The 27,196-nt window shown below is 41.5% G+C and overlaps 1 protein-coding gene across 3 annotated transcripts in view; it reads left to right on the forward strand.

The window, feature by feature from the left end:
* The window catches only part of EGF (epidermal growth factor), a 65,462-nt gene extending 62,708 nt beyond the window's left edge, over positions 1–2,754 (forward strand). For all 3 annotated transcript variants that reach the window (XM_030022518.1, XM_030022525.1, XM_030022542.1), the window contains one exon: positions 1–2,754. In XM_030022518.1, the coding sequence (XP_029878378.1) occupies positions 1–221 (221 nt within the window). In that variant the 3' untranslated portion in view covers positions 222–2,754.
* Positions 2,755–27,196: the final 24,442 nt, after the last annotated feature.

Genomic DNA, 27,196 nt, shown 5'->3' on the forward strand with positions numbered 1-27,196 from the left:
TGGAACAGCCTATAACATACGACAAAGCAGCAGAGACTTTGGCAGAAGAGGAGAAAGAACAAGGCTGTCAACAAGAGATTCCTGTTGGTGAGAAATCACATCAGCCCATGGGAGCAGCAAAGGGCCCTCCCCAGGCTCCCTGGAGCATCCACCCGAAGTCCCTGCTGGAAAGGGAGCCCTGCGAGCTTGCCCCAGCCAGCCTGCTGATGCAGCCAGACTAGAAGCAGCCTGGGTTTGAGCAGGAAAAGGAGGAAGGATGAAGTCAGTAGAGAATGGGAACTCATGAAACACTGAAGCAGCCCTCATTTTTTCATTAAAATCTGCTTTAGAAAAAAACACAAATCAAAACAAAACAGAGAAGTCCTTGCCAATCCTTCCCTGTCATCTCTGCTTGGCAGAATTACTGTGAGCAATGTATTAGCAATGAGTACTCTGTAAGTATCACTTTAAGGGTCACTGCTGCTAACTTCATTAACTGCCTGCTAAAAGGACATTGAGGGGAAAACAGCCAAGTGGGTGATTTATCAGAGATAAGTATTTTCTAATGGAGTTTTTTGCAAGTAGTGGTCTTTACACATACACAGAGTCCAGAAACTGCCTAGAAAATGGGCCACAAGGACAACTGCAGAGAAACTGGAATGGAAGATGATACAGGAAAATGAGTTAAAAATGAATATTTTTATTAAAATACTGTCCATGGACACTTTAAGCCTCTCCCCAGCACTGCTGTCAGGCCAGTGTAACTTCTTGGACTTCACCACAGATATTCTTGTATCTGCTTCTGTAAGTGAGCACCAAATGGGATCTTGTATTTCTCAGGTTTGGTGGGCTAGAGGATTGTTTGTGAGCATATGGTATTAATGATGGTCACATCTATGAAGTGAGAGGTAATGTTTGAGGGGAAAGGTGATTCTTCATTAAATTTTCCGGTCTACACTGGTCTTTCAGAGCGTTACAGGATTGTTTCTGGACTGAGGCAGTGGGCCTGAGTCTGCTTTCAGCCCTGTGAGGAAGCATGTGCTGGAGCTGTCCCTGCCTCACAGAAGTGTGTCTGGCAGCAAACCCTGGCCCATTATATAGGAGTTAGTGTGGGGAAAGAAGTCCGGCCAGTTGCTGCTCGAAAAGAACAGGAGGAGTGGGACAAACAAACAAAAAACCACCTCGGTTTGGACTGACTTCTATGTAACCGATCTGTGCTGCCTGGTAAAATCCATGGGAACAATTGGAAAACAACACCAATTTTTCTTGTAACTGGCTTTCTAACAGCTACAGTTCCCTTCCAGTTATTTACTAAGAACTAACTCACTTATAAAGCTCTGTTGTATACAGAGTTATAGCTTAGTTGTTTATCAAGTGATTTTCACCACTAGTCTTGACTTCCTAAGGCTGTTTTCAGAACCTTTTGGAAGATATCTGGAAATCAGCTAGATTACTAATAATGTTTTCATTGTAGGGGATCTCTCAGTCCTCTGTCTTTGAAGCCTACTACTGTAACTATCAGACACCTTCTTTAAACTCCACTAGAGTGCCCACCACCTGTGTTCCTTGTAATTCATTAGCTGGATAATAGTAGCAAATGTTATTGATTTGTGTGTTTACCATCCTGTTTTCTGGTTTTTTAGAATTCTGCCAGCAAGGTATGGGATGTTGTCATTTGGTTACCAGCTCTGTAGGCCAGTGAAGGGAAAGAGTATTGAAAGGCTCTTACCTTTTGTCCAAAACAGTTACACACTTGAGTAACTTTGCGGAGTCGGTTCTGATTTATGTTGGTGTAAACAGTAAGAACATTGAGCCCAAGGTGTCTGAATTACAAAAATTATAATGCTCTGTTGTGTAGAGGGTTGTCACTTATTTGTTTATCTTCTAAAGTGATTTTTGCTGCTGGTTTTGAATTGTTAAGTCTGTTTTCTAATCACATCAGTTCTGAATTCAGAATAAACTCGTAAAATAGGCATTTCCAGAGGTTAGTTGGAACTAGTAGCAATGAAGATGCATTCTCTTTTGTGAATGGCAACAAGGGTACTTCCATGGAAAGAGAAGTGGTTGGGGAGAGTTGGCATACTAAACTGTGTTCAGGAGAGGGCAACCACTGGGCTGAATCATTAGTATTTGATAGATTTGATTTTAAGTTCAGTATAGTTTAATTTCATTAACATTGTTAAAAGCATCTAGTTTGGATTCCCTGGTCTTTCACAGTTCATCACTGATCTTGTGTGTTTTGATGGGAAGAGAGTCCACCTATAAAGGCCCCGATTCAGTAAAGCATTTAATTTCCATGAGAGCTAGACAGTAAAATGACTTTGATCCCTGTACTTTGATTATCTCTGGTGAAACATGTTTGCGTGCTTAAAATCAAGGAGTTGTGTTGAATGACAGTCAACATTTAGTTGGAAGTTTCCCCGGTCAAAGGAAAAAAAGATTTGTAATTTTGACTCTTGTCTAAACAAAGGTGTTTCATACTCCTTACAAATTAGTTTCATATTCTACCCTGTGTTTTGTTTACTTTTCTTTCCTTCAGTCTAGGGATCTAATTTTAAATTTGATAGTGTTCTTTACAAAATAAGATAGGAAAATTAAGCTGATATGTTTTTGTAATTAGGGTGTTTTGAGTTTTAAATATTTTCTAAACTCAGCTCTAAACTCAAAATAATCTTTAATGTAAAATCTTGAAATGATATTTCAACACAAATATAATATATTTGGTTTATTTGTATGTTTATAAAGCTATTGATTTATAAAATAAATAAAAAAAAAATCCCTGGTGTCCCTCTTGTTTTAAAAGAAGAGAATGCAAAATTTTGGTTTCAGTTAACCCATGTCATGTTTGTTGATAGCTCCATTGGTTTCATACAGCCACAGTGTGTAATGTGTTGGTGCTGCATGTGCAGATATCATGGGTTTTTCATTCACTGCTCAGAGAATCTATACTAATAAAGATTATCTTCTGCAGCTCACAGGCAGATCCCAGCTTGAATACGGTAAGTTTTTATTTATTATTTTAGTTATACATTCCCATAAACCAGTAGAAGCCATGTACTCCTTTTTGTGCACATTTAAATGACTGTTATGAATGTTGTTACTTGTTTGTCTGGAAATATTATCCATGGCTTCACAATATGTTTTCAGACTGGTCTCCAAGATGTTATTCTTAGGCTTTACATGCACATCAGTTGAAGTCAAATGGTTGAATCCTGGAGGTTTCTCAGGTTTTTTGGCTAAACTTTTTTTCAGGTATGCAACCGCCCCCCCAAAACTTTTAAAATTATTAGACTTTCTGGGTATGTAGGTAACAGTATAGACCTCAAATCCTACTGGTATACTCTGACTTTTAAAAATGAAATTAACATGTGTTATATTAAGCTGTAAAAGAGGAATTTAGAAATGTAAGGGAGAAAGCTTGACAAGGTCCAAAGTGACAAAACTATTGGTCAATTTTAAAGAGCAAGGGAGAAAATGAGTTTGTTTAGTTTAGTAAACCCTGACTTTATTGAAGTTGACATTTCAATTCTCTAAAGCCATATTTTCATCATAAACACGTGAGGAATGATTCATGCTCTTTCATAATGGACATAGGCAATGCAATGGTTCCTAGTCATAGGGATACATGACACATCTCATTTTAAGCCCCTTTTGCAGTCACTTGCAGCTTTGCAGAGGTTTATCTGTTCAGGCAAAAAATTTCCATCCTGGTAATCTCTTTCAGGATGAAAATATTAAAAAAAAATCTAGGGAAAAAAGTAAAAAAATTATTCGGAATGGGATTAGGGGAAGTCTCTACCTTGTTAACATATATTGTGGTTTTTTCTTATTGGGAGTCATTTTATCTCGTGTTATTTCAGGGTGATGCCTACCCTGTTCCGTTAGTCTTCAGGACACACTTGGTGTTATTGCTTCACTCCCTGATAACTTGCCATCTTTATCTCTGTGCATGTGAAAAGGAAAGATGTTAGTGGCATTAGAAGCCTCCCCCTGAGCCCCAGGAATGCACCCCAAACACAATCTGCAAGGGTGATAGCTATGTTGGCTCACGTTCCTCTGATCTTTTATTGAGACTGCTGTTTAATGCCAGTTTTGATGTGGACCAGGAACAGCCAACTTTGTGAAGACCATTCATCATGGGATTAACTTTCAGGCACTCCTCAGTACTGAGGCGGACTAGATTCAGACCAGTGAAAAGCCTTAGTCCCTTCTAACCAGCCATAGGGGCCCTCAATATCCTGCAATTTCGAGAGCTTGGAACTTGACTTTTGAGGCAACTGCTACAATAATAATCTATAAAGATGTAGAAGCGGTTCTATATTGGGACCCTGGCCACTATCAACTCTTCCTCCTCAAGCCTAGGTATTACGACCAAAATGTTTTCTCCCTGCCAACTTTCTTTTTGGAGGGGATGGTTCTGTCTTTTTCATTCTATTAGACACAAGCGGAAGCTAAACCAAAGCCTAGAAGGAATTTCTACACTTCATAGATCAAGACCCTGTAGTCTGGCAGCTGCCTTTTTTCCAGGTAAGAAGTTAGGGTGTGTCTCCAAGATTAATTTTAAGAATGTCTGCATCCTAGACCCTTGTTTTTGCTCGTACCCACTACTGCATGACACTGTTACCTTTCCAAGCATCCAGCTTTGTACCACATGCCTTCCAGGAGCTTCGGTTCACATGTAGTCTTGTCCACGTTACCCTTAATCTGGCCCCATCAGTCTGACCCTCACTGTATGCTCATTACGAGTTATGGGATCCTGTCTGCCAGCCAGTTTTCAGTCCATGCAGCAATATTGGCCTTACCCACATGGCCTTTAGCCAAACCAATTTGGAATGGTTTTAAAAGTAAGTCAAAGACACCATGTAAGGGAATTTCTCACTTTTATGTGAGTAGCTACTGGAAACCGAGCAGCTGGACTTCTGGTCCATTAATAAGTCCCCTAGGTATCAATATGATGCAAACAATGAAAAGAATACTTAATAATTTATAAAAGAATTAGTCACTCATGCCCATATAAAAAAGAGATTTATTAAAAAAAAAACAAACACTGTTTAATAGCTTCATAGTTTCATGACCCAGCAATTTTTGAGCAGCTCTGGGCTTTTTATTGATTAAAGCCAACAAGTTTTATGTGCTGTCTACAGAACAGTGTGCACATTTTAATGGACATGATATTTGTTAATATTGATTGCACGAAACAGTACATTTGAGTGTGATGTAATCAATTGAGTGAATGCACAGCTGACATTTCATTAGTCTATTAAGAGTAGTTAGTCATAATGTAAGAGTAGTGAAAGTGTGCTATATATAAATTTATCCTTTTTTCACTCAAGAAAGAAATAGAAATAATTAGACTAAGATTTTAATGGCCATTTTTCTGTTTACTTCTTGTTTACAAAAGTAAGTTGGGCCCAGATCTGTGCTGCCTTTGTGCCGCGTGTGTGCCTGTAAATAGTAAGTTCAGAAGAAGAAACATGTATTTTAAATGGCTCTTGACAGGCAACCATTTAAAAAAGAAATCAATAAACTAAATACAGCCAGATGCTGAACAACTCACTGGAGACCAAAATCACTAATAATTCTGGGACATTCAAGGATCCCTACAGTATTGGTATGAAATAATAATAGAGTTCAAACTTATTTCCGCTGACCTTAGTGTTGCTCATCAAAGGTTTTAGCAGAGACCTGGATACAGTTGCATTCAAGCGAGGTGTTTGGAATTAAAATACAGATAAAAGGAAAAAGGTTAATCCAGGTCAAGGGAACAGACCAAAACTGGGATTGCATAAGATTATAGTATCTTTCCTCATTTCTCCAATGGTCAACAGCAGTTAGTTTTAAGTAACACCCTTCTCTGAAAAATCCCCTAAATGACAGCCTAAACATGGTATTAACTGTCCATTTTTTGGCTTTCTCAGTATCCTTAATCACTATACAATGATTTTTGATCTCTAAGAGACTTTTGTTTGCTTAAACGTAGAAATGTGCTAAACACCACCTCCGGGAGACTGAGATATATAACAAGGCACCCCCTACTGCTTATTATATGTTGTAATCATAATAGTTCTTTTCTCCTTTCTCATACCTAATAATCTGTATCAATTGTAGGAAGTACGTCAAAACACACCATGAGCCCATTTTCACAATAGCGAGTGAACCAAGACCCCAGAGCTGAACACTACCGAATGCTGAGGCAGTTGGATCTGGATCTGATCTACATTGTGGCTGGATGTAATAATAAACCAAACCTAAAGTCTTCATCCAGCCAGTGGTTCCCTACTCTTCTTCTGCATCTCATGTAACATGCCCTCAAAATGCAAATTCAGAGCTTTGTGGCTGAGGATGCTGCTACATTAGAGTGGTAGTGAGCAATCAAGAGCTCTTGGTTCTGTTCCTCACTCCACTACTCGTGGGGTGGGGTCAGGCAAATAACTTAGCAGGTCCTTGCAAGCTTCCTCCCCACTTGAAGAAAAAAAGAGAAGGAAGGAAAGAGAGAGAGAGACACACACAAGAATTCTTACCTATAGTCTAATAGCTCTCCGTGTGGAGTGTTTTTTGATCTTTGAAAGAAATTCCCAAAGAAGGGCTATTCTTATAAACAAAACTAACATTAAAATCAGCGGACTTGGAATCAGGCTGGTTGAGATTTACATTTCTTGCTGCTCCAGAGACAGATTAAGACCTGTTTGAAGTGGAAGCAGCTTTAGCACAGTTGTTAGTGTTGACTCATTTTACACTGGATCTGAATCTAACCCCATTCTCACATTATTATACGCAAAGAAGGGGTACTGCACACCCAAACTCACTCAGTATCTTATTTTTGAGTGATGTTAACTAACTAATCTTTCTTGGTAAAACTCAGCCCTTTGTCTAGAGCCTGTTTGCCATAGAGTCCAACTTAAATCCTCAAACAGTTAAACTGTGCTAACCTTTTGTGTAGAGTTGAATTCACCCTCTGTTTATATGTGTAATGATAAGTAGATCCAGATCTAAGACTTTAGCAATGCTTCACAGAACAGAAGTACTGAAGCTCTGCATCAGGAGGCTTCAATAAGCAAAACACAGGTATGTTTGCCTCAGTGTATATTTTAGGATGAAGGGAGCATTAGAAGCATTTGAATGTATTGGTGCGAGGTCTTCTGATCTACAATAACACAAAGCATGCAGTGTGAAGTCTGGTTCAAGAGTCTTTTCAATTAAAGATTTCAGCCAAAGCCATAGGGTGTAAGCTCGGGTATGCGAATGTGCTGTGTACCACCCAGCTTGCTATGAGCAAAGGAGGGAAAGGTGGCTGGGTTCTTTAAACAGTTAGACCTAACAAATGACTCGTTTTGAAGTCTTAGGAAAGAATGTGTGCTAGAGCGCACTAATACTGGCAAACAACAGAAGAAAAACGGATACGGCCAAAAGTTGGCAGATCTTCTCTTGGAATGTGAAGGGGGGGGGGAAAGAAGCCAAGAATAAAAAGGCTAGGTGTTATTCTTTCCACATGTGTTTATAGAAAAGGGATAGATTTCACGTTTCACCTTTTTCCAGTTTAATGTGTATTTTTTCTTCTGGTTTGGTTTTTTGCTACTTTTTTTCACCATCCATTGTTCTATTACAGGTCATTCAGCCTTACGTTTAGATGGCTTTGTAAGCCAGGTAGTATCCCTCTGCTTCCCATCTGCAAAATCTAAGGGTCATATTTAGTACACTACTAAGCATTTGCATTTATCCTGCATGCTGTGCATAGATAACAAGCATCCACAGCCTGCTGCTTCAAAAACAGAAGCCAAACACATGCCCAGAAGGATGGGAAACACCTTAATTGACAATGACTGGCAGGTTTCAAATCTCATCATAAAAATAAGAATGAAATAGGGAGGTTATTTATTCTGCAAATGGTCTAGAAGAGGGAGAGGGAGTGAAGAAACAGTGGTTAAAGGCAATGGTTCATCAGAACAGATCTTCCTGAAGACAAATCCAGATCATCTCTCATATGACATAAATTAATATAAACTCTTCTTTCTAGACCTCTCTTTCCACTATTTCCATGTGTGAAACTACCATTTCTGGTGCAATGTTTTGAGGTTCTTTTGTATGCATGTTTGTGTGTTTCTGTCTTTACATTAGCACATAGTGAATTAGTTTAAGGATTTAATAGAACAGATTATGTTATTATACTAATGGACAATGGATATATCCAAGAAATATCACAAAGCTGAATGTAGTGTTCAGTGGAACTGAGCTCTTTCCAAGGATACAGAGTCTCACTCCTGCCCCAGCCTGTGGATGAATGCAGTGTGTGCTACCTCTTTGGGTTCAGTTCAGTAGCTCTGGGCAGTGATCAAGCCACTCTGCAACCTGTATTCATGCTGGATTGTGCTTTATACATGTGCTCACTGTTGCACTCAAGCTAATAGAGAATGTAGATCATATATCCACGCCTTTCTGCTGGTTACCTGCCTGAACTGTATCTACTTACCATATACTGTCTTACTGAGTGACCACCTAGCCCCCTTGAAACACACAGATTTATGTAGGAAGACCATTTGTTTTCTTCACCACCATGGCTAAGAATCAATATCAATTGACACTTTCTCAAATAGGAACTTTGGGTATTCCCAGAAATGTGTAAGTTAATTTAACATCTTCTGTCCTATCAGGCAAAAGGGACACAGCAGAGAATTGCTTCAGTATTACAGATGTTAGATGAAAGTGGATCCAGTGGTTAGATGAACTGGTACTCTGAGCTGTAGGATACATTTTTTTTCTTTAAAACTCTAAAAGGTAAATATAATTCTAAGTGTATGATTTGTCTTCCTGGCTACTGGATAGAAAAGTGATCGTAAGTTTACAGTAGCATCTCCCTCTCGCTGAACATAAAGAATCAGTGTTGCGAAACCTGAGAGGCCAGGTAAATGTATGCAAGATTTCCAGTCACAGCTCCAGTCCTGCAGGGTATGAGACCTTCAGCTTTTTTTTTTTTTTTTTTTTTTTTTCCCTTCAGGACTTTCTAAAAAGCTTTTTGTTGCAGAACTTTGCAGACCACAAGGGTTTGGCTAAGCTTCAGAGAAGAGTTATGTGAATGTATAGGATCTGTTTAACTTCTTTGTTGGCGACATGGACAGTGGGATTGAGTGCACCCTCAGTAAGTTTGCTGATGACACCAAGTTGTGTGGTGGGGTCAACAGACTGGAGGGAAGGGATGCCATCCAGAGGGACCTTGACAGGCTTGAGAAGTGGGCCTGTGCAAACCTCATGAAGTTCAACAAGGCCACATGCAAGGTCCTGCACATGGGTCAGGGCAATCCCGAGGACAAATACAGGCTGGGCAGAGAATGGGTTGAAGGCAGCCCTGAGAAGAAGGACCTGGGGGTGTTGGTTGATGAGAAGCTCAACATGACCTGGCAATGTGTGTTTGCAGCCCAAAAATTGAACTGTATCCTGGGCTGCATCAAAAGAAGTGTGACCAGCAGATAGAGGGAGGCGATTCTGCTCCTCTACTCTGCTCTTGGGAGACCCCACCTGGAGTGCTGCGTTCAGCTCTGGGGCCCTCAACATAAGAAGGACATGGGCCTGTTGGAGCGGGTCCAGAGGAGGGCCACAAAAATGATCAGGGGGCTGGAGCACCTCTCCTATGAAGACAGGCTGAGAGAGTTGGGGTTGTTCAGCCTGGAGAAGAGAAGGCTCCGGGGAGACCTTATGGCAGCCTTTCAGTACCTAAAGGGGGCCTGCAAGAAAGACAGACAGGGACTTTTTACAAGGGCATGTAGTGATAGGACGAGGGATAATGGCTGTAAACTGAAAGAGGGTAGATTTAGATTCGATGTAAGGAAGAAATTCTTCACTCTGATGGTGGTGAAACACTGGAACAGGTTGCCCGGAGAGGCTGTGGATGCCCCATCCCTGGAAGTGTTCCAGGCCAGGTTGGATGGGGCTTTGAGCAACCTGGTCTAGTGGAAGGTGTCCCTGCCCACGGCAGGGGGGGTTGGAACTAGATAGTCTTTAAGATCCCTTCCAACCCAAACCAGTCTATGATTCTATGATCATAGCTGAAAGGAACCTGTCAAGGTTCCTTTTAAGTATCTGGTGAATGCCACTGGAGCCCCTGGTTTTGTAGAACTCTCAAATTGTTTTTAGATTTTAAGAGTGTTTGCATTCAATAAACTTTCTTCTTATACTTTGAAACTCCATTTATTTTCTTGAGGAGGGTTTGAGGGTCTAATTTTTAATCAAACTTCTAGCTGAGGGCATGCCTCAGCTGTAGGAGCAGAGAAAATCCTCAAAAAAAAAAAAAAAAAAGATTGACAAGAATGAGTGAATGCTAGATATATAGTACAACGCTCTCAAAACCTCCACAAATGAAAATCCATTTATTTACTAGCAAAGCCGATCAACTAAAAAGCATTAAATGTTGCATTAAAAAACTGTCTGTCCAGCATTAATTCAACCACTTTGTTTATGTGCATTACATTCATTTATTTTCTTTGCTCCTATGGATTTTTGCTTCACTCATGAACAAAATGATTTAGAATAGATTTACACTAAAAAATTATTTTGGTGCTCAATTCTGATTGTATTTTACCAGCAAAATCCCTATTGTGGTTTTAGAGAAAGGAAGTGTTAAATTAATTTAAACAGAATCTTAGAAAGTATAAAACCATTTTCAGATAGAGCTTGGATTTGAAAGCTGAGTTCAAACATGCCTGCTTCACAACACTAACACCATTGTGTAAACTATTAGCAATGATGTTCTAGGTCGTCTCTTTGTCCTGCTTTACTACTGCTGTTATACTTGCTCCATCAGGAAGCCTCAAAAAGTGGAATTGCCCCTGATGCGTCACCTAACTCCAAACCTGTATGCCTGTTGTGCTTAGCTTTCAGTAGGGGCAATGAGACTTTTGTAGAACCTGTTCACATCTGAGTTGCAGAAGTTAAACACAATGAGTTTAGGAAAGGATGGAGTTCCAGCTCGAACTCTGAATTTCCTGACTTCTGATTAAAACCAGATGCTTGGTACTGTTACAAAATAGAGTTTTATGGGTGAATACAGCAATATTTTATTTCATAAATGTGTGCTTTACAACAAATCTAATGGGAGTTGTAAAGTAGTACCTGACTATCAATGTTTAAATGTCCCAGCATAGTATATTAAAACAATTGCAATTCTTTGCTCATGACACAGCTGAGGTGCAAATCCTTATGCTGATACCCTCTGTAAAATGTGTCAGATGGAAGAGAGAAACACAGTCTCTCAGGACAATAATTCAGGGCCAAATGCAGTCTCTTACGGGATGTCTTTACAGATCGATTTCTTGGGGCTATGAAAAATAAATGTAAACATTCTTGCAAAATTCTGTCAGCATTTATGGCTTTGCATTATGTATAACTTCTGCCCATTTATGTCAGAAAGAAACACCACCTTGTGTCATACAGACTTTTCTATATTACATGCTAAATGTTGCATTGGTGTGTCAATGGGATTTCGAAGAAAATCTTGTCTAGCTCAATGTTTGCTTTCTTGGAAAGAATTAATTGCACACCCACATCCTTCTCCAATGGGAAAATCCTATGTAAAGCACTTTTTTTTTTTTTTCTTTTTCTTTTTTCCCCTGTCTCCCTGCTCTGGGAAGGTATCCAGCCATGTAGCAAGAAAAGCAAGAGCACTGAGAGATACACTCCCAGCCAGTAAGTGGTGGAGCCGACCCTGGCAGCTGTCAGTCCAGTTGCTGTTCCCCCTGCCTGACCTGTTCATGCCAGTGCCAGACCCAGTGGCTCATATAGGAAATAACGAGGCTTTGGTTGTGTCAAGGCTGCTTGAGCTTGCTGCCTCAAGTTTTCACCCTATATTGTGTTTTATAGTAGAGGAAACTTGCCTCTGGGGTAAGGCAAGGGCTGGACCTACTCTACAAACAGGGGTCAGAGAGCCATCAGATGTGATTTGTAACTGAAACAGCTGTGCTGGCAAAAATTCCTCATGTGAATGCATATGCACAGATTAAACTTTCCTTTAATTGGAGCTGGCGGTGAGGTATGGTGCAAACCTGACTTTCTATGTCCGCCTTTCCTTTTTGTTCTTTTGCAGGAGCTGCTCCCTCTGCTTTCATTGATCTTTCCCCAAACCCAGTATGAACACGAGCATATGAAGGTAGATTTCAAGCCCACAAGAAACCATGTGAGCAGCAGATTTAAGAGCTATAGTGTTTGCTCCAAAATATTGGAGGAAGAGAGCTGACACAAAGCATCAAACATCATTTTTCTTTAGGAATGAGAGTCAGGACAAAACACCACCATGAAGTGTCTTCCTCATTTCAGAGTTACAGAGGTCAGAATGTTGCGTGGTTCAGCTGTAAAGCTCAATTCCTGAATTGGGTGTTATGCTTTTGTTCCACTTTACAGATGACATGGCTGAGATCGAAAGTGCTGGAATGGGTTGGTACCTTCAACCTGTCTCCTGATTTCTGTGCCAGGGAGTCTGTATTTCTATAGAGAGTACAAATGAAGGCATTATATGGATGAAAGTCTGGATCATCCTGGGCAAGGTCCATCGCTGTAACCGTTTGATCTATGGGGGAAAAAAATGTCCTCTTATGTTAGATCTATTTGGTGTTTGTGAAGACATATGGAGTGAGAATACTGGAAACCACATGCCCACATTTATCTGAAGGTTGGGGATTACCTTCCTGACAGGTGAGAAAGAAGTTGTCTCAAATCTCATTCGAATGTTTCCTTTGTTTCAGTAAATCTTGGAAGAGAGACAAATTATAGCAAATATGTAATTTTGACATGAAAAACAGTCCAAAAGGGCCTGAAATGAAACCACAAATTCCCTTCAGCTAGGCACAGATATTGAGCATGGCTCTCTTGCAAACAATCTGCTCTCATGTGTTGAAATTCCAAAGATTGGTCTCTCTCCTTCTTTTTCTCCTTTTAATTGGAAAAAAGGATCATTGCTCCCCCACCTCATTAACTCTGCCAGTCTCCAGTGGTATTAAATCTCTCTTCCTAGTAGTTTTAAGCAAGCCTTTTGCATCGTTTTAAACATATACCAGCATCAGCTTGTTGAGCGTCCTGCGTCCAGGTGTCAAGCTGGGCGTGGTGGTAAGAGCAGGACCTCAAGGAGGGGATCTTCATGTTCTGTCAAACTATTTCTGGCTTTGACCTTAACAGAGAAAATATGGCCTAAGGGGACTGCGTGAATCAATGTAATCCAACAACTTTCTGTTCTGGTCCCAGGTTTGCCACTTAACTGCTCTTTGACGTTGGACAATGTGGTGTTTTACCTGTGTCTCTTTTCTCTGCTTAGTCTGTACCTCTTGAGACACCCAGCTCTTTGGGTGCATGAGACTCCCCTCCTGTGTGAAGCCTACTTATGCCATGACCTGCAACGCGGTGCCCAGAGACTTGCCCAGGTCTACCCGAGTCAGGGCCAGAGCAAGATCACCCTGTTGGTGTGGCAGGCTGGGCACAGGGCTGGGCCACGCCATTGCTGGGTTGGGAGCAGACCATAAGAGTCAGGATGCTGCTGCAACATGATTCAGCTTAAAAGTGCCCTAGCTGATCCACAAATGGTAGTAATAAAATAAAATGTATGGTGTTGCTGTAGGATGCAGCACTAGTGTTTATCTAGAAAATAGAACATGGGGGTTTTTTTCCACTCATCTTCCACTGAAACTGGAAGACATGTTCACGTTAGGAAGAAGTGTACCACTGAAATAGCTATGAAAATTAGCCATGTGAATGATCATTTGCATCAGCTCACTAGTCCTGTTGCAAGTTCTAATGTTAAACATTACTATATTTCAGTGAGTATCAGCTGCCAGCATATTTTTTATTAGTATATAGGCTGTCACTTCACTGCTCTCAACACTAGAAAGCGATGGCAGACTGAGAAACGTAGAAAGCTGCTGCTATTTTGTCATCCTCTCCTTCCCCACTGAAGGTCCCTTTCCTCTACGTTGTATCATTTAATCTGGAGAGCTGTGTTTTGCCTTGCTGTGGATTTACTTAAGGCAGACATTGGTGTGATGGCAATCAGTGACAGGCTTTCTGCTCACAACTGTGACACCACAGAAACTTTGTGACTACTTCTCTTCTGCTCTCAACTTCTCTGGCATCACCATTTAGGATGTGCTGGGGAAAAATAAACCAAACCAAACCATAAAGTTCCTACGTAAGCAAAATAGGATGTTAGGTTAAACAGTCTGCTAGAACCAACTGAAAGCTCTGCATTAAGGGGTAAGCCGCTTGTTGGACGGGTTGGAAATGGTGCGAGGAGGAATTTGCAAAACAAGGCTGTACTTCTGTGAGCTCTGTGCAGGCCTCTGGAGGGAGGGAGGAAAGGAGGGAGGTCTCCTCTTTTATTATCTGATGAACATCAGTCCCTTCGGTCAGACTGCTAGGCGCCTCCTGGAGCTTAACCTCAGATTAACATCTGCTTCATTTCAGTGTCTGTCTGATAGTGATATCAATAAACATCATCACCTTACAGTAAAAACTGATAATTAAATCTGTGCCTGCTGACTCACTATCTATTGTGCCCTGGGGAATAACTGGAGATAGTGAAGATTTAATAGATTAAAAAAAAAGTTATATTTCACTGAATAATGAATATGAAACTCTTGTAAGCATGATTAACCACAAATAATGTGTATCTATAGATCATATGAAGAGCCACCAGAGGCAGGCTGGGTTTCCTTGTATTGGTTTAGACCTGCTGTAAATGGGTAAGTCCTGTTGACCAGGTCTAGACCTGTTAGACCAGGATGGTACCTGCAGGTCTGACCCCTGCCTCCTTTCTGCTTTGCAAAGATCTGTGGCAACTGAAAGGAGTGTATTGGAGGAAAAACACAGGTGAGCACAGTGTCACATTGCATATACGTTTGCAACTAAGAGCTCTTGCACTCTCTAGTAGGCAGATTTACTGTCAGGTTTTAGTTGGACAGACCTGCTCTTGAGCTACCAAAATCCATTTTTCATGACTTTCCTCTAAGCTGCCCCATGGTGTCTGGTAAACAGTCTCTCGAAGTGATGGGGCTGCACCTCCCACCAGTGACGAGGAGTAAGAAACGTCCTGAAGGAAAGCGTGAGGCATGAAATGCTTTGAGCAAGGCAAGGGCTGACAAGCACTTTCTAGTATTACATGTGAGGCCCTGTTAAGAACCGAGCGTGGTCCAGCGGGGAAGCTCCTCGCCGGCAGAAACAGCTCTCCTAGGACCCTCCGCACGGTAGCGGCTGAGCATCCTGCTGAAACCAGTGCGCAACCCCCCAGTGAAGTGACTGAGCGGTGCTCCTGTCAGCCTCCATTCGTCACTCGCCCTGTCTCCTACGGTCAACGCCATGCTAAAGTGTAGGCTAGGAGCTGGAGAGGACTCAGTCCGCAGCTTTGGAAGAGATTTAAGTAGGTGTTCAATTCTGTGCACTGCCAGCTGTTTCTTGGGTGGTGCTGCAGGCAGGATCAGAGCCTTGAGCTGAGGGGGTTTGGTTGGTTTATTGAGAAGACAGAATGGGAAAAAGACAAAAACTGAGTATTTAATTTTGCTTTTCTAAACAGCCAGCCTACATGTTTGTACATGCAGAAGAAGTCACTGTCAGGAAATGAAAATGCAAAGAGTGAATCAGAACAAGAGTACAACAATGTAGCTCTGCCATAAACAAGAGAAAATGAGACTTCTTTCTTGAATTTTATATCAAATTCTGTCCTGCTGGTTTGGGGAAAAAGATACAGTAGGGGATGTTAAACCGCTTGCATAAGCACTGATTTTCATTTTTTTTTTTAATAAGTAAAAGTGTAAAAAACAGTTAAGATACTTCAGCTGTGTGCACGTTTATCTTCTTCAGTCTACCTGTTGATGAGGGGTTTGTGCAACTCGCCTAATGTCATTACTTCTGGAGATGGACCCAGAGACACAATGTGATCCTTCTGTGATTGGGGCACCACGTCACCAAACCTGCATGAGGATTTGGGCTCACTTTTGAAATCGTGTGTACAGGGCATTTGGGGTGCTGTTAGCAAGTGGTGTACGCTGGTACACAGAAAATGTACGTTTGAGTTAGGATCTGCTTGGTGGCCCAGGTCGCAGAGCCAGAGTCATACCTGAAACTGCCCCTGGAATCTTTCAGGGTTTAATTTGTAGGTCTGAATTTTGTGCTGCTTGAGTTGTTTATGAGTGAGGATATTTAAATGCCCTTGCTAGACATTCCTAGATTGCACTACAGTTAAAGTTTACTTAGATTTAATTAAAAACCCCAAACACTGACAACCCCCCACCCCAATACCCTGCAGTTCTGCACTACCACTGACTGTCATAAGGTTAAAGCAGAGGTAGGTGAAATATCACAGCGCTCGAATGTGAGAACCCACAAAATAGGGATCTGGGGACCCATATTTAAGGAATCTTTAGAGATCTGAGATAAACTGTTCCTACTTTAGCTAATCTCCATTAAAACACGTGCATTTATCATGGATTAATACAAATCATGTTGTGATCCTGTTAAAATCAAAGGCAATTTGGTCCTTGATCTTGATAGGCTATCATTTCAGTTATTTAAATAATGTCTATTTTTAAAAAAAGAATTATCTGTAGCTCTATGTGTATATTCAGTGCAGAGACCCAGCGTGAGATCAGTAGCTTATATGTAATGCTTCAAAACGAGGCCCGGCTGGCAGTGAGATGGGGGACTGAGGAAAGGCAGTAGGACACATTCGTCAAAGTTTTCATTGACAGGACAAATCTCCTTTGCCAAGGTTTAGGCTAAAAGCTTTCGCTTCACTTTTCCCATGTGGATGGTTCCTGTGGTTCAGCCATGTGCATTAACCCATTTAGCTGCCCAAACGCGTCTGTTTGTTGAGAGAAAGGAGACACCCTCCTCCTACCCTCTCCCCAGAGGAAAGGAGGGGACACTTGAGCTTTGTTTGGCTTAGCCTGTTTATAGTCGTATTTTGCATTAGGAAAAGAAACTTTATGTTTAGTGGTAGGTAAGAGTGGCAAAGCTTTGGGGAGACTGTGTGTGGTCTCAGAGGGTCTGAATTTTGAATTGTGCTTGGCTGCAGATTCAGGGGTCTCCCATCCCACAGCAACGCCCTGGGCAACTTGGAGGGAACCGGGGGCTCCTCCGCTGCTTTGAGCACACGGGGGCACCTTGCGGTTTTGGCTCCCAGGGGCATCCTCACCTGCAAACTGGGGATAGGGTACTGAGGGGGAGCATAACCCCCTCCTGCCCTACTTGCTGAGTCCGAGGCTCGGGCAAGAGTTTGCCCTCTCCCTGGGGCCACGTCTCACGGACCTGCAAAGCCACGCTGTGGCCTCCTCCCTGCTCCAGGGGCTGATGGACCTCGTGAGGGTGTTTAACAGGTCCTGCAAGCTGCCGTCTAGCTTTCCCCAGCGCACAAGGCCCCAGCGCTGCTTTGCAGCCTGGGGAGGGACAGCTTCTGGTAAGCGGCCGTGTGTGGAAAATCTTACTAGAAAAGGTGCTCTTTGGCTTGACGGAGTACCACGGGTGGCCGGGTGGGCTCAAGGCAGCTGGCCAACGTATGCAAGGTCATACCATCAATCCTCCTCCCGGCACGGGGTCCTGGGCCATGGGGGTGGGCACGGAGCTGGCCAGTGCAACGGAGCAGGAGAATCCCGAGCAGCTGGGGTTAATCGGGTAATTTGGGCATGTTGCTTTGAACATATGAAGGGATATAAAATGCCAATTAATATTACGAGGTGTCTAACAGCCCTTTTTAATGTACCGGTGCTGTTTTCTTTAGTGTGCATTTGTAAAAGGCTTCTGGCAAAAGGGACTGTTATTGTTAACATTCAGAAAGGAAAATTTTAGGCTACGTGTCCAGTGCTGTCTTGGAAAAATTGTATCTGATAACTTGCCTGGCTAAAGTGAGACCAAAATTAATGGAGCAGGGCTTACATTAATGGAGCAGAGCCAGCTCATAGCCTTTGCTCTCTGAGCCCTTTTGAAATTTCTGGAAGCATACAGATGCCTCAGAAACCTTTCTACTTCACTAAATGTATTTCAGCTATGTTTCTTAAAGGAATGGTAGCTCAGTGTGCAATATTATTGGCCTATATTTATAGAGAAAACACTTCCATCCAAACTCTTAAGTGCTTTACTGATGTTAATGAATCCTGGCTGGAGAGAAACTCATTTGTATTTATGAACAGGGCACCTGAGGCATGGAGAGAGTGAGTTATTTTCGTGAGTGCAGAAAGGCACTAACATCCACCCACGCAACATGCTCTTCTTTGTGGCTGCATTGACTAAAACTGGGTGGCTCCTAAAACGTGCCTGTGGCTCAACAGCACCCTCGTGGATTGTATCAGCACTAACCCTCCTCTGTCCTTCTCTCCCTGTCCTCAGTGCTCTGACACCTAAAGTAAAAATGCCAAACACTTTCAAAGATCTTGCTGCTTCTGCAGATTTCATGGTACATTTTCTTTGCTTTCAGTGGTTTCTGGTTGGGCTGGACCTTCCACAATAGACACAGAAGAAAAAACGTCACTCGTGATACCAGGGTTTGTGTCTAAACCAGGATCACTTCCCAACTCCTAGGTCTCCCGCTTGCCTTGACCAAATCTATCACCATCGCTCAATGAGACCTGCATGCACCCATACTGCTGGCACCCTGTTTTCCGAGTGATGGGAACCTGCGTGCACAGGAGAGAAAGGAGTTGTGGCAGCCTCCACCGGGTCCCTGTGTGGATGGATCATCAGGGCAATATGACCGCAGGCCATGCGAGCAGCACATGTGCCAGACAGAGAGCATGAGCGTAGTCAGAGCCATTCAGTAGCAACTCGCTGAATCTGAGTGCGGTCCTCCAGGCCTCCAACTTTTTTCATCTCCTTGAAGTGTACCTGAGGAAGCTCAAGGGAGCTGACAAGGGAGGCATGGCAGGATCACAGCCTGCGGGTGACTGTTCAGCAAGGGAATGGGACAGGCTCTATTCCAGCAGGTGGTTTTCCATGAGCTCAGTGAATAGAAAGGGAAATGATTTGTAAACTGCTGTTATTGAGAAGGTGTCTATTTCTTTTCTAGATCCTGTCTCTGGTTCCTGGCTTACCACTCTAATTTTTGCATCTGGAACACGGCTCGAGCATGAGAAACATTGCTCTGAGGCAGCAGCTGGATGGATCGCTACAAGGTAGTGGCATCTCAGGTGAGTTTCCCATTGGCTTTACACTACACACTGTTTCCTCCCTTGTTTTCTCTTTCGTTTTTCCTGAGCAATAAGTATTCCTGGTATCGACAACCAGCATGTCAAAATGCACAAATTCAGGTTGCAAAACCAGGGAACGAACTTTTCCTTTGAAGCTATAAAATAAGGTATTATTAAAAGCCCAGCCTGTACTGCTGCCAGACAGTGCCATTAAACAAAGAGATGTGAACTAATTCATGTAACTTCAAAACCTATACAGTAATTCTCCCAAAGCTCATATAGAACTCTGTGGGGACATGTCAGGAGAATTTGACAATTTGACATATATTTGAGAAATTGCATAGCAACAGCCTTGAATATGTTTGGGAATTTGTGTAGAATTTTTTCCTTTTGGGGAAAGGAGGTATCTACAGCAATTTTTTTGTGTTATATTCTCCCCAAGCTATCACTTGGGAAGAAATTTGATGAAATGTGCACAAGAGGAATAGAAACTAGAGCATTGTTTTAATGTAGCAGGTATGAAGGTGAAGAGATAAAAAACTGATTTAATTTCCGTATGGAAATGTGTAACTGGAGGAAAAAGAGGATCTGGGGGTCTTGGTTTAGAAAGAAGTTCTTTTTCCTACAGGAAAATTTGAAGATTCATGTTCAAAACTTTCAAAAAGTGTTTGGCCACAGTCAGTTCTTAATCCTATAGGCTAATAGGAAATAAATTGGGCAAAGTGAAAACAGATAATACATACCATATAAAATTGGGCTTGCCACAATTTACATACACTCACCTTTAAAAAGCTTGTGCAGAGATTTTGGTAGATATCAAGAGCCTCTATAAACTGTAAGAGTCAGCACGGTGACTGATGCAAATGCTGGGTTCTGAGTGGTGGTCAAAGACTTTTTTGGGAAAGCAGGACCCCACTGAGCCACAACCTGGATAATCTGTCCATGGGCAACCAGGACTTAACTGTAACTCTGATAAAACTAGCTGTTTAGTTTGCCAAGGGGTTCAATGTCTCTCAAGATTTCTTTGTGAGTATCTCGCAGAAAGGCCAGGAAATTGGACTCTAAACTCCATTGGAGGCAGGTCATGTAGTTTTTATTTGTAAGAGAATTGTGTGCTGGGGTTTGGTTTGGGGCATTTGTACTCAGTGCTAACACCTCCTTTCATTTTATTGACTAAACCCTTTAGATGTGAGGTTTTACACAGATTAAATTAGGATATAACAGCTGTTGTTTAGTCTTCCATTCAAAAGTAAGTACATTTGAAGAAAAGAAGCTGTAGCATTTAAATAAAGGAGAGCAACGAGTGTATACCCAGAGGGGCTGTCACTTCAGATAAGTGCGAAGGCAAGTTCTGTAGCGTGCTAACACAGAGAGCTGGTTTCTTCACGTGTTAGTTTTGCTCATTACTTGATATAAACAGGAATCCAGGAGCTGTTTAACCTGACCCAGTAGAATAAAAGCTATATTGAAGTATAATGCTGATAAGTATTCAGGATCTAATATATATCCCCTAATATATAGGGTAACAGTGACTCCTATCTGCATTCAGCACATAACAGTAAACATGGATCTGGTTATTTACCATGTTCTAAAAGCATATATATTCAGTAATAACACATATGCCTGGATGACTGGTTTAATCTCTTCACTTGGATTTATGAACCTGTTAACAAGCCTTCCTATTGTCTCTGAAGGAAGCTGGTATAAACATTGTAATTCAATCATAAAGATTTTGACCTTAGCACTATCAATGAGAGGCCTTATTGCTGGCTGAGGATGTATAGCTGTATGCTTGAAAGTGGGTATTGCAAAAATACGTTTGCCATGAATTAACATTTGAGTGAATTTTGGCAGCTAGTTTTATGTCTGTTTTTGTCTGTTTTCTGGTAAAAAACTTTATCGTGAAAATAGCTGAGAAGAGTTAAATTTGAATTCTAACACAAAAGTATTCAGTGAAACAGAAATGTATATAAGCTACACAATTATTTTTGCTCTTTCAGCCAAGGGCTGGAACCAGTCCCAAGCGTGACCAGTAAGAGCTGACCAAGCCTCAGTCTGGAACATTAAGTATTTGTTTACAAGCTGACTTGGTAGATAATTATACATGTACTTATTGAAATAATTGGTAAATTAAACAGTTGCACAGATGTTTGCAGGATGGTGCTTACAACTAGAACAAAACGAACAATCTGTTCGTACAACGATCTGTTTGTACAGAACAAAACGATTCTTTCGGCAGTGATAGAACAAGAAATACATTTGAGGAAATTACAATTGGTCTCAAATATTCTGCAGATAGAAAGAGACTCTTATGTCACGGGATGCATTATTTGTTGAGAATGAGTTGCTCCAGCTCCAGTTGTGGATGAAAGACAGAATTTAAACTGATCAAAAGTTACACAGAGCCATAACCGTGAGGTTTAAAATTCAAGTAGGTGAAAGCTCAGAAGTGAAAAAGAGCTATTTCCACATGGCTGAATTGAGATAACGACTTGGGATGAGATCCCTTTGACACAGCCTTGGTCATTGCAAGAAATTGCTTGGAGGGCATGAAAGAGCCAAATTTGGAGAGTGCCTAGGGAGAAGGAGAAGACAAAAGGGTAAATTCAGCTGCACTGTTTCAGACTTCAGTGAATGCTTTGGAGGTCAAGGAACTGAGTTGTGAAAGCTTCGGTCATAGCCTCTTCTGCCTGATTTTCTTTTGTCTCCCGTTTCAAGGAACTTAAAGGAGGAACTTGGGAAATATCATGTTAGCTAACACTGCTGACCAAGTGTGAGGGTTTTTTGGGAGGGTTTTTTGGTCAAAAAGTAGGTGAGCTTCAAAAGTACACTTTGAAGTGGGTTTTACTGATCTGCTTGATTTCCACCTGGGTTCTGAGATTGGCCGGCAGGGAGAGACAGTGACTACAATGGCAAAGCAGAAAACAGTGCCTCTTCTGTCTCAGAGGGGTAGGACGTCCATTTTTGGAGCAGAAGGCCTGGTAGAAGTGGTCTATATTCACCTCTTTCAGGATACCACTGTACCTGAGCTCTTGCAATCTCAGAGTACTTATCCTTGCAAAGGTCTGATAAAGCAGGATAGTACTATTATTCTCATTTTACACATGGTGGAGTCAGAAAGCGAAAGAGTAAGTAACTTTTGCCCACTGTGACAGAAGCATATTTGAGGCAAAAAGTTGAGTCTCATTACCTCACAGTTTGCCCACATGGAACACACGTTCCAGAAAATAAGTCATTTGAAGGCTCAGGTTAATATACTGATTTACAATGTGTTTGCCAAAGGAAAGGGCCAGTATTTATTTTCATTGCTTTCGAGGTGTGATGGTTCACAGCGAATAGTTTTGACAGCTGTATGGACCGCTCCTCCTCCAACCCCATGATGTTCTTCTGTGAAACTGCACCTCCTCTTCTACACTGATCAGTCTCTCTCTTCTTCCACATCTTGATGCCCCTCTGCCATTTTTACCTGTGCTGAAAATGTTGGTTAAATTTCTTCTTCTACTAAAGACTCCATATGCAAAACTATGGTTGTAAGCCTTTCCTTGAGTACCTTGTCTCACATTCTTTTCACTTAAGTCCTCACAAAATTACAGGGCTCCTTTTTCCTCAATCATATGTTTCAGCTGCTTTTTACTCTCACCTTTCAACGGTTTGTGGACCTATCCTCTCCAGTTCTTCCATTTGTTCACTGGGGATGCTTCCTCTTTTGTCTTTGTGAGATGTTGTCACACAGCTCCAGCAAGCCACGTGTAGGAGAGATTTATTGCAAACTAATGATAGTCCCTGTGTTTATTTGAGTTGCTGTCGTGTTTAGTCTCTATCAAGTCAGAGTGAGTGGCTGCATCACTGGCTCTCACTTACAGACTTGTGTTAAATGTCGTTTTCAGCATGTGTTATAAAACATTTCATGGTGAAGATAATCCATTTTGTTAGTTCTGAAACACAAAACTCTCACCAGCCATCAGGAAGAACCTCACATAGGTTGTATAAATGACTTCATTATGGCCAGAATAGATGCTGAACTCATAGATTTGTAACATCGTTAACTGCTTAAGCAGAAGTGCCTGGCAGGAGAATTCACACTGACAGTACAGCATAACTTGGTTTACTACAAAGTCAGGTGGTAACAGCATCCAGTTTTGTCCAGCAAGCATCCACAGGTCTTCCACTTCTCGCATGTTAAAAGCTACCCCTGCTGTAGACAGCAGCTCATTGAAAAGAGCTGTATTAACTGATGTCCTAAGGCATTACTGAGTGCCTGGACAGGAGTGGTCCCTGAGTGCAGCTTAGATACTGGGTGGGGGCCCCAGTAAGGAGAAGGGGCAACTGGGAAGCTTTCCTTGGAGTCAAGATCCAGCTGAAAGCAAGTAACCCGTAATGATAGAGCTTGTCTAAAGAATCAAATAGCCATGGAGACTTATCAAATGTAACTGGGGAGGTATTTTGGCTTCAGAGGCTCTTGGGTGAAGGGGACACACACAACACTGAGCTAAACCAGGGCGAGGAGGCTGGAGTGCTGCAGGTTTGCTTCTCAGTATCTCTTTCTGAACAGAGTAAGTGATTCTTTAACTTCATGTTTAGGAAAATAATCATCTGTACTTTTACTCCAGGTCTTCTCCAGTGCTGAGTGATTTCAAGGTGGCAGAGCAGCGTGCTCAATTCACTGGGACACATTGGTTTTATTCTCCAACTTCCTGACATCTCACCCAGTGTAGGCGTTCCACGGTATTTGGAGGGTCATCTCCACAAAGATGAAAGGATTGGTAATACATTATGTCTCTTGGGGAATGGCATCTCCCTTGGCCAGATCAGAACCTCCTTGGCATGCAGCGGGACATCAGGAAACAGCCTGAAACTTGGGAGTCCTCCAAAATCTGGACAAAAGGCCTTCTGCTCACCTTATGCGTGGGATAGATAAGGTACGTGTTCATCAAAGCATGCTGTGTTTTAGAAAACCTGGCCCCATCTGTGACTGGTATTGCACCAGTCAGGAAAAGGGCTCCCTACAGACGGGGCAGCTGATGGAGAATTGCTTCACTGACTTGTCCATTTTTGGGGGGAAGGGGGATGATGATCTGGTGGTTTTATGTGTTGCTTACATGTCCGGTTGGTCCAGCAGAGGGGGCTTTTACACAGAGGAGAGAGTTTTGTGTGTGCAGTTCCTAACACCCAGGAGCAAGTGCTCCTGCAGCAGGGAACAGCAGTCTGACCAGAATTCACTTACAGCACTTAGTATGTAAACACGGTGATGGGTTTATTAGATTAAATTTGTGATGCAGGAGACATTTGGCATTTCTTATTTGTGCCTGGACCAGTCATCTCAACTGTATTGTTACATCTGATAACAAAATGTTCCCCTGTTGTCACTCTACCTTCCCAATCATAGGATGTTTCAAGAACTGCTATAAAATATGCTCATGCTGAAATGTAGCAGCAGTGATATCATCTAAAAACTCATAAGGTTTTAGAATTAAATTAATGCAGCCCTAGAATTGACCATCTATAACACAGAATAAGCTTTATTTATTGCTCTAAAATGTCTTGTTTGATTTTTAAGTTAGTTGCCTGCACACAGAAAATTAAAACTCCATGGAATGAAAATTGGTCATTTGTGCAAGCAGGGCCTTGGTAGATAAGAGAAGCTTATGACCTTGGTTTTGACCACTAAATCCCACTCCTTGCAGGCAGCCACACTGTGGGTATGTTGCACCTTCATTTCATTTATACATCCCCAAATCAGCCAGTCTCTGTGTAGAGCCATAAGCAAGCTCTTCCTTGGGCATGACTGGCCTTTAGAAATTCACCCATGTATTTATTCATGATGAATAAAAAAAAAAAGATGGCTATTTTATGTCATGCAGAGGCAGATCTGAGTTATGACTCAAAAAAATAATATTTTCTCAGATATTCCCAGCATGATCAAAGGTTTGGTATAGATTATTTTAGATGCAGAGTGAGAAATGACTGTTCAGCTAAGGTGGCTTCTACTGTGGAGCAACCCTGGCTATTGAAATCCAGACGTGACTCCCACTGGCTTTGTATGTCCCTGTGCGACTTATGTTTTAATCAGCTGCTGCTTGCAAGCCATTCATCTTCCAAGATTTCTATATACTGCTGCATATACAGCTGTAAGCATTCTGGGCAGACTCATCTCAACATCTTAATTGTGCTAATTGTTTTGTACTTGTTGGTTTGTTTTCTTTTTTTCTTGCTGTAAATACAGCCTTTTCATTTGAACTGGTTTGCAACCTGCACATTTCTTGGCACTGCCTCCTCGAATAGGGTATTGTCAAATAATATTCAACAAAAAGAAAGTATGATTTAACAGACAAGTGTGAAGAAAAATGTATTTCAGCAACAAAGTGGGGGGGAAGGAAAGAGAAAGGTGTGAGACACCCTTAAAGCCTTACTGAGAGCCTTGTAGGAAGGCCATGGCTGCTGCAATGGAAGAGTTGATAGAGAGGTGAAATCTGCATTTCATCAGAACCTCCCCCTGCAACTCACTTTCAGAGTGATCATTTTTTCCTAAACATTTCTGTGCATTGTATTAATTATCAGTTTAGCAAAAATTTTAATCAGAAAATCCATATACTGATGGAATAATCCAGGAAACCGTCTGAGACTTTGGACCCAGAATTCTGCAAGGCAGAGGGATTTATACAAGGGAATGCAGGTGAAGTAGACTAAGTTTTTGAGCTGCTTCCACAGTGGAGGAAGAATACAATGTCCGAACTGAGATGAAATGCACTTGCTTGGGAAAAATGCTTGAGTAAATTGAATTTTCTGGCACCCCTTTATCCCTTTTAAGTGTGAGAGTGGAATCCATATTTGTATGAATTATAGCACAGCCACAAAGAATAACAAGTTAGCACAGCATAGTTTGTTCAAGTAATCCAAATCTGACAGTGCTTCTCTCAGCTTCTTTTTTCTGACTCAGATTTTTTCTTCCTACTCAGGCATGTCCAATAGCAAGTAGCAAAACTCCAAAACTTCCTGTGCAAGTAAGTAAGTAAATGAGCTTTACTCATTAAACATGTAATTTTAACATAGCAAGTTTTCAGTGATGCACAAAGACCATGCATTGTAATTTAATATTGGAACCTATTCTTCAGGTGTAGTCATGCGCTGAGTTGTGGTAGTCGTTTAATACTTTGTTTCCATGCTGAACCTCGGTAGGAAGACAAAAGATACCCCATTATGTTAAAAAAAAAAAAAAAAAAAAGGCACCTAATCTTATACCTAGCACAGAATACATTAACACTTGCTATTGAAAATCCATATAAATTCTGCCACCAACACTGGCCCAGGGTGACTACTGGAGAAATACCAGTTGCTTTTTAGAGAGTTACAGTTTTTCTACTATAATTTGCTATTGATTTCATATATGACATATAGATTGATTATGCTTTTAATACCATTTTACCTAGTAGCTGCTTGAGGGTTTCTTTTGGCCATTTTCTGCAAGTACACTTTCTTGGTCATATCTGATCCTCTAGAATAAAACTCATCTGTTCATTTTTAGAAAGTGAACTTTTGCAGCTTTATTGCCAAGCATACAACTTGGTAATCATGAGTTTTATGTTTCTTAGCAAGTGCTTTGTATAGCTCTAGCTTGGAAGAAAAATGCCAGGAAAACCCATTAAGGGTTGCAATAAAAATCACAGAAGAAGCACAGGGCTGAAAGGCAATCCAATAGTTTGCCTGGTTCTTTCTGCTCCAGGATAAGGCTGATTACCTTTATAATAATATTGTATTCTGTTATCATATTATATTTTCCTAAAACATTCTCCAGTACTTCCAGTGATGGAAACACCACACCATAGCCTTGCCCTGCAATACACTGCAGTACTTCTCTCCTCTTACCACCACCCTATGCCTAACCTTGAAACAGTGTGTGCTATAAATCCTTCACTCATTCTGTGGATGCTTTGAAATAAAATAGATGAAAATGTCAAACCACCTGTCTGCTTCAGAACAAAACTTTCTAAATGACCTTCCCCAAAATGACAGTTTTGCAAAACCAGCATCACTGAAATTGTCGGGGCTTTCTGTTTTATGAATAATCAGGACTATGA

This window comes from Aquila chrysaetos, chromosome 1, assembly GCF_900496995.4.
Source record: "Aquila chrysaetos chrysaetos chromosome 1, bAquChr1.4, whole genome shotgun sequence".
Classification (NCBI taxonomy): Eukaryota; Metazoa; Chordata; class Aves; order Accipitriformes; family Accipitridae; genus Aquila; species Aquila chrysaetos.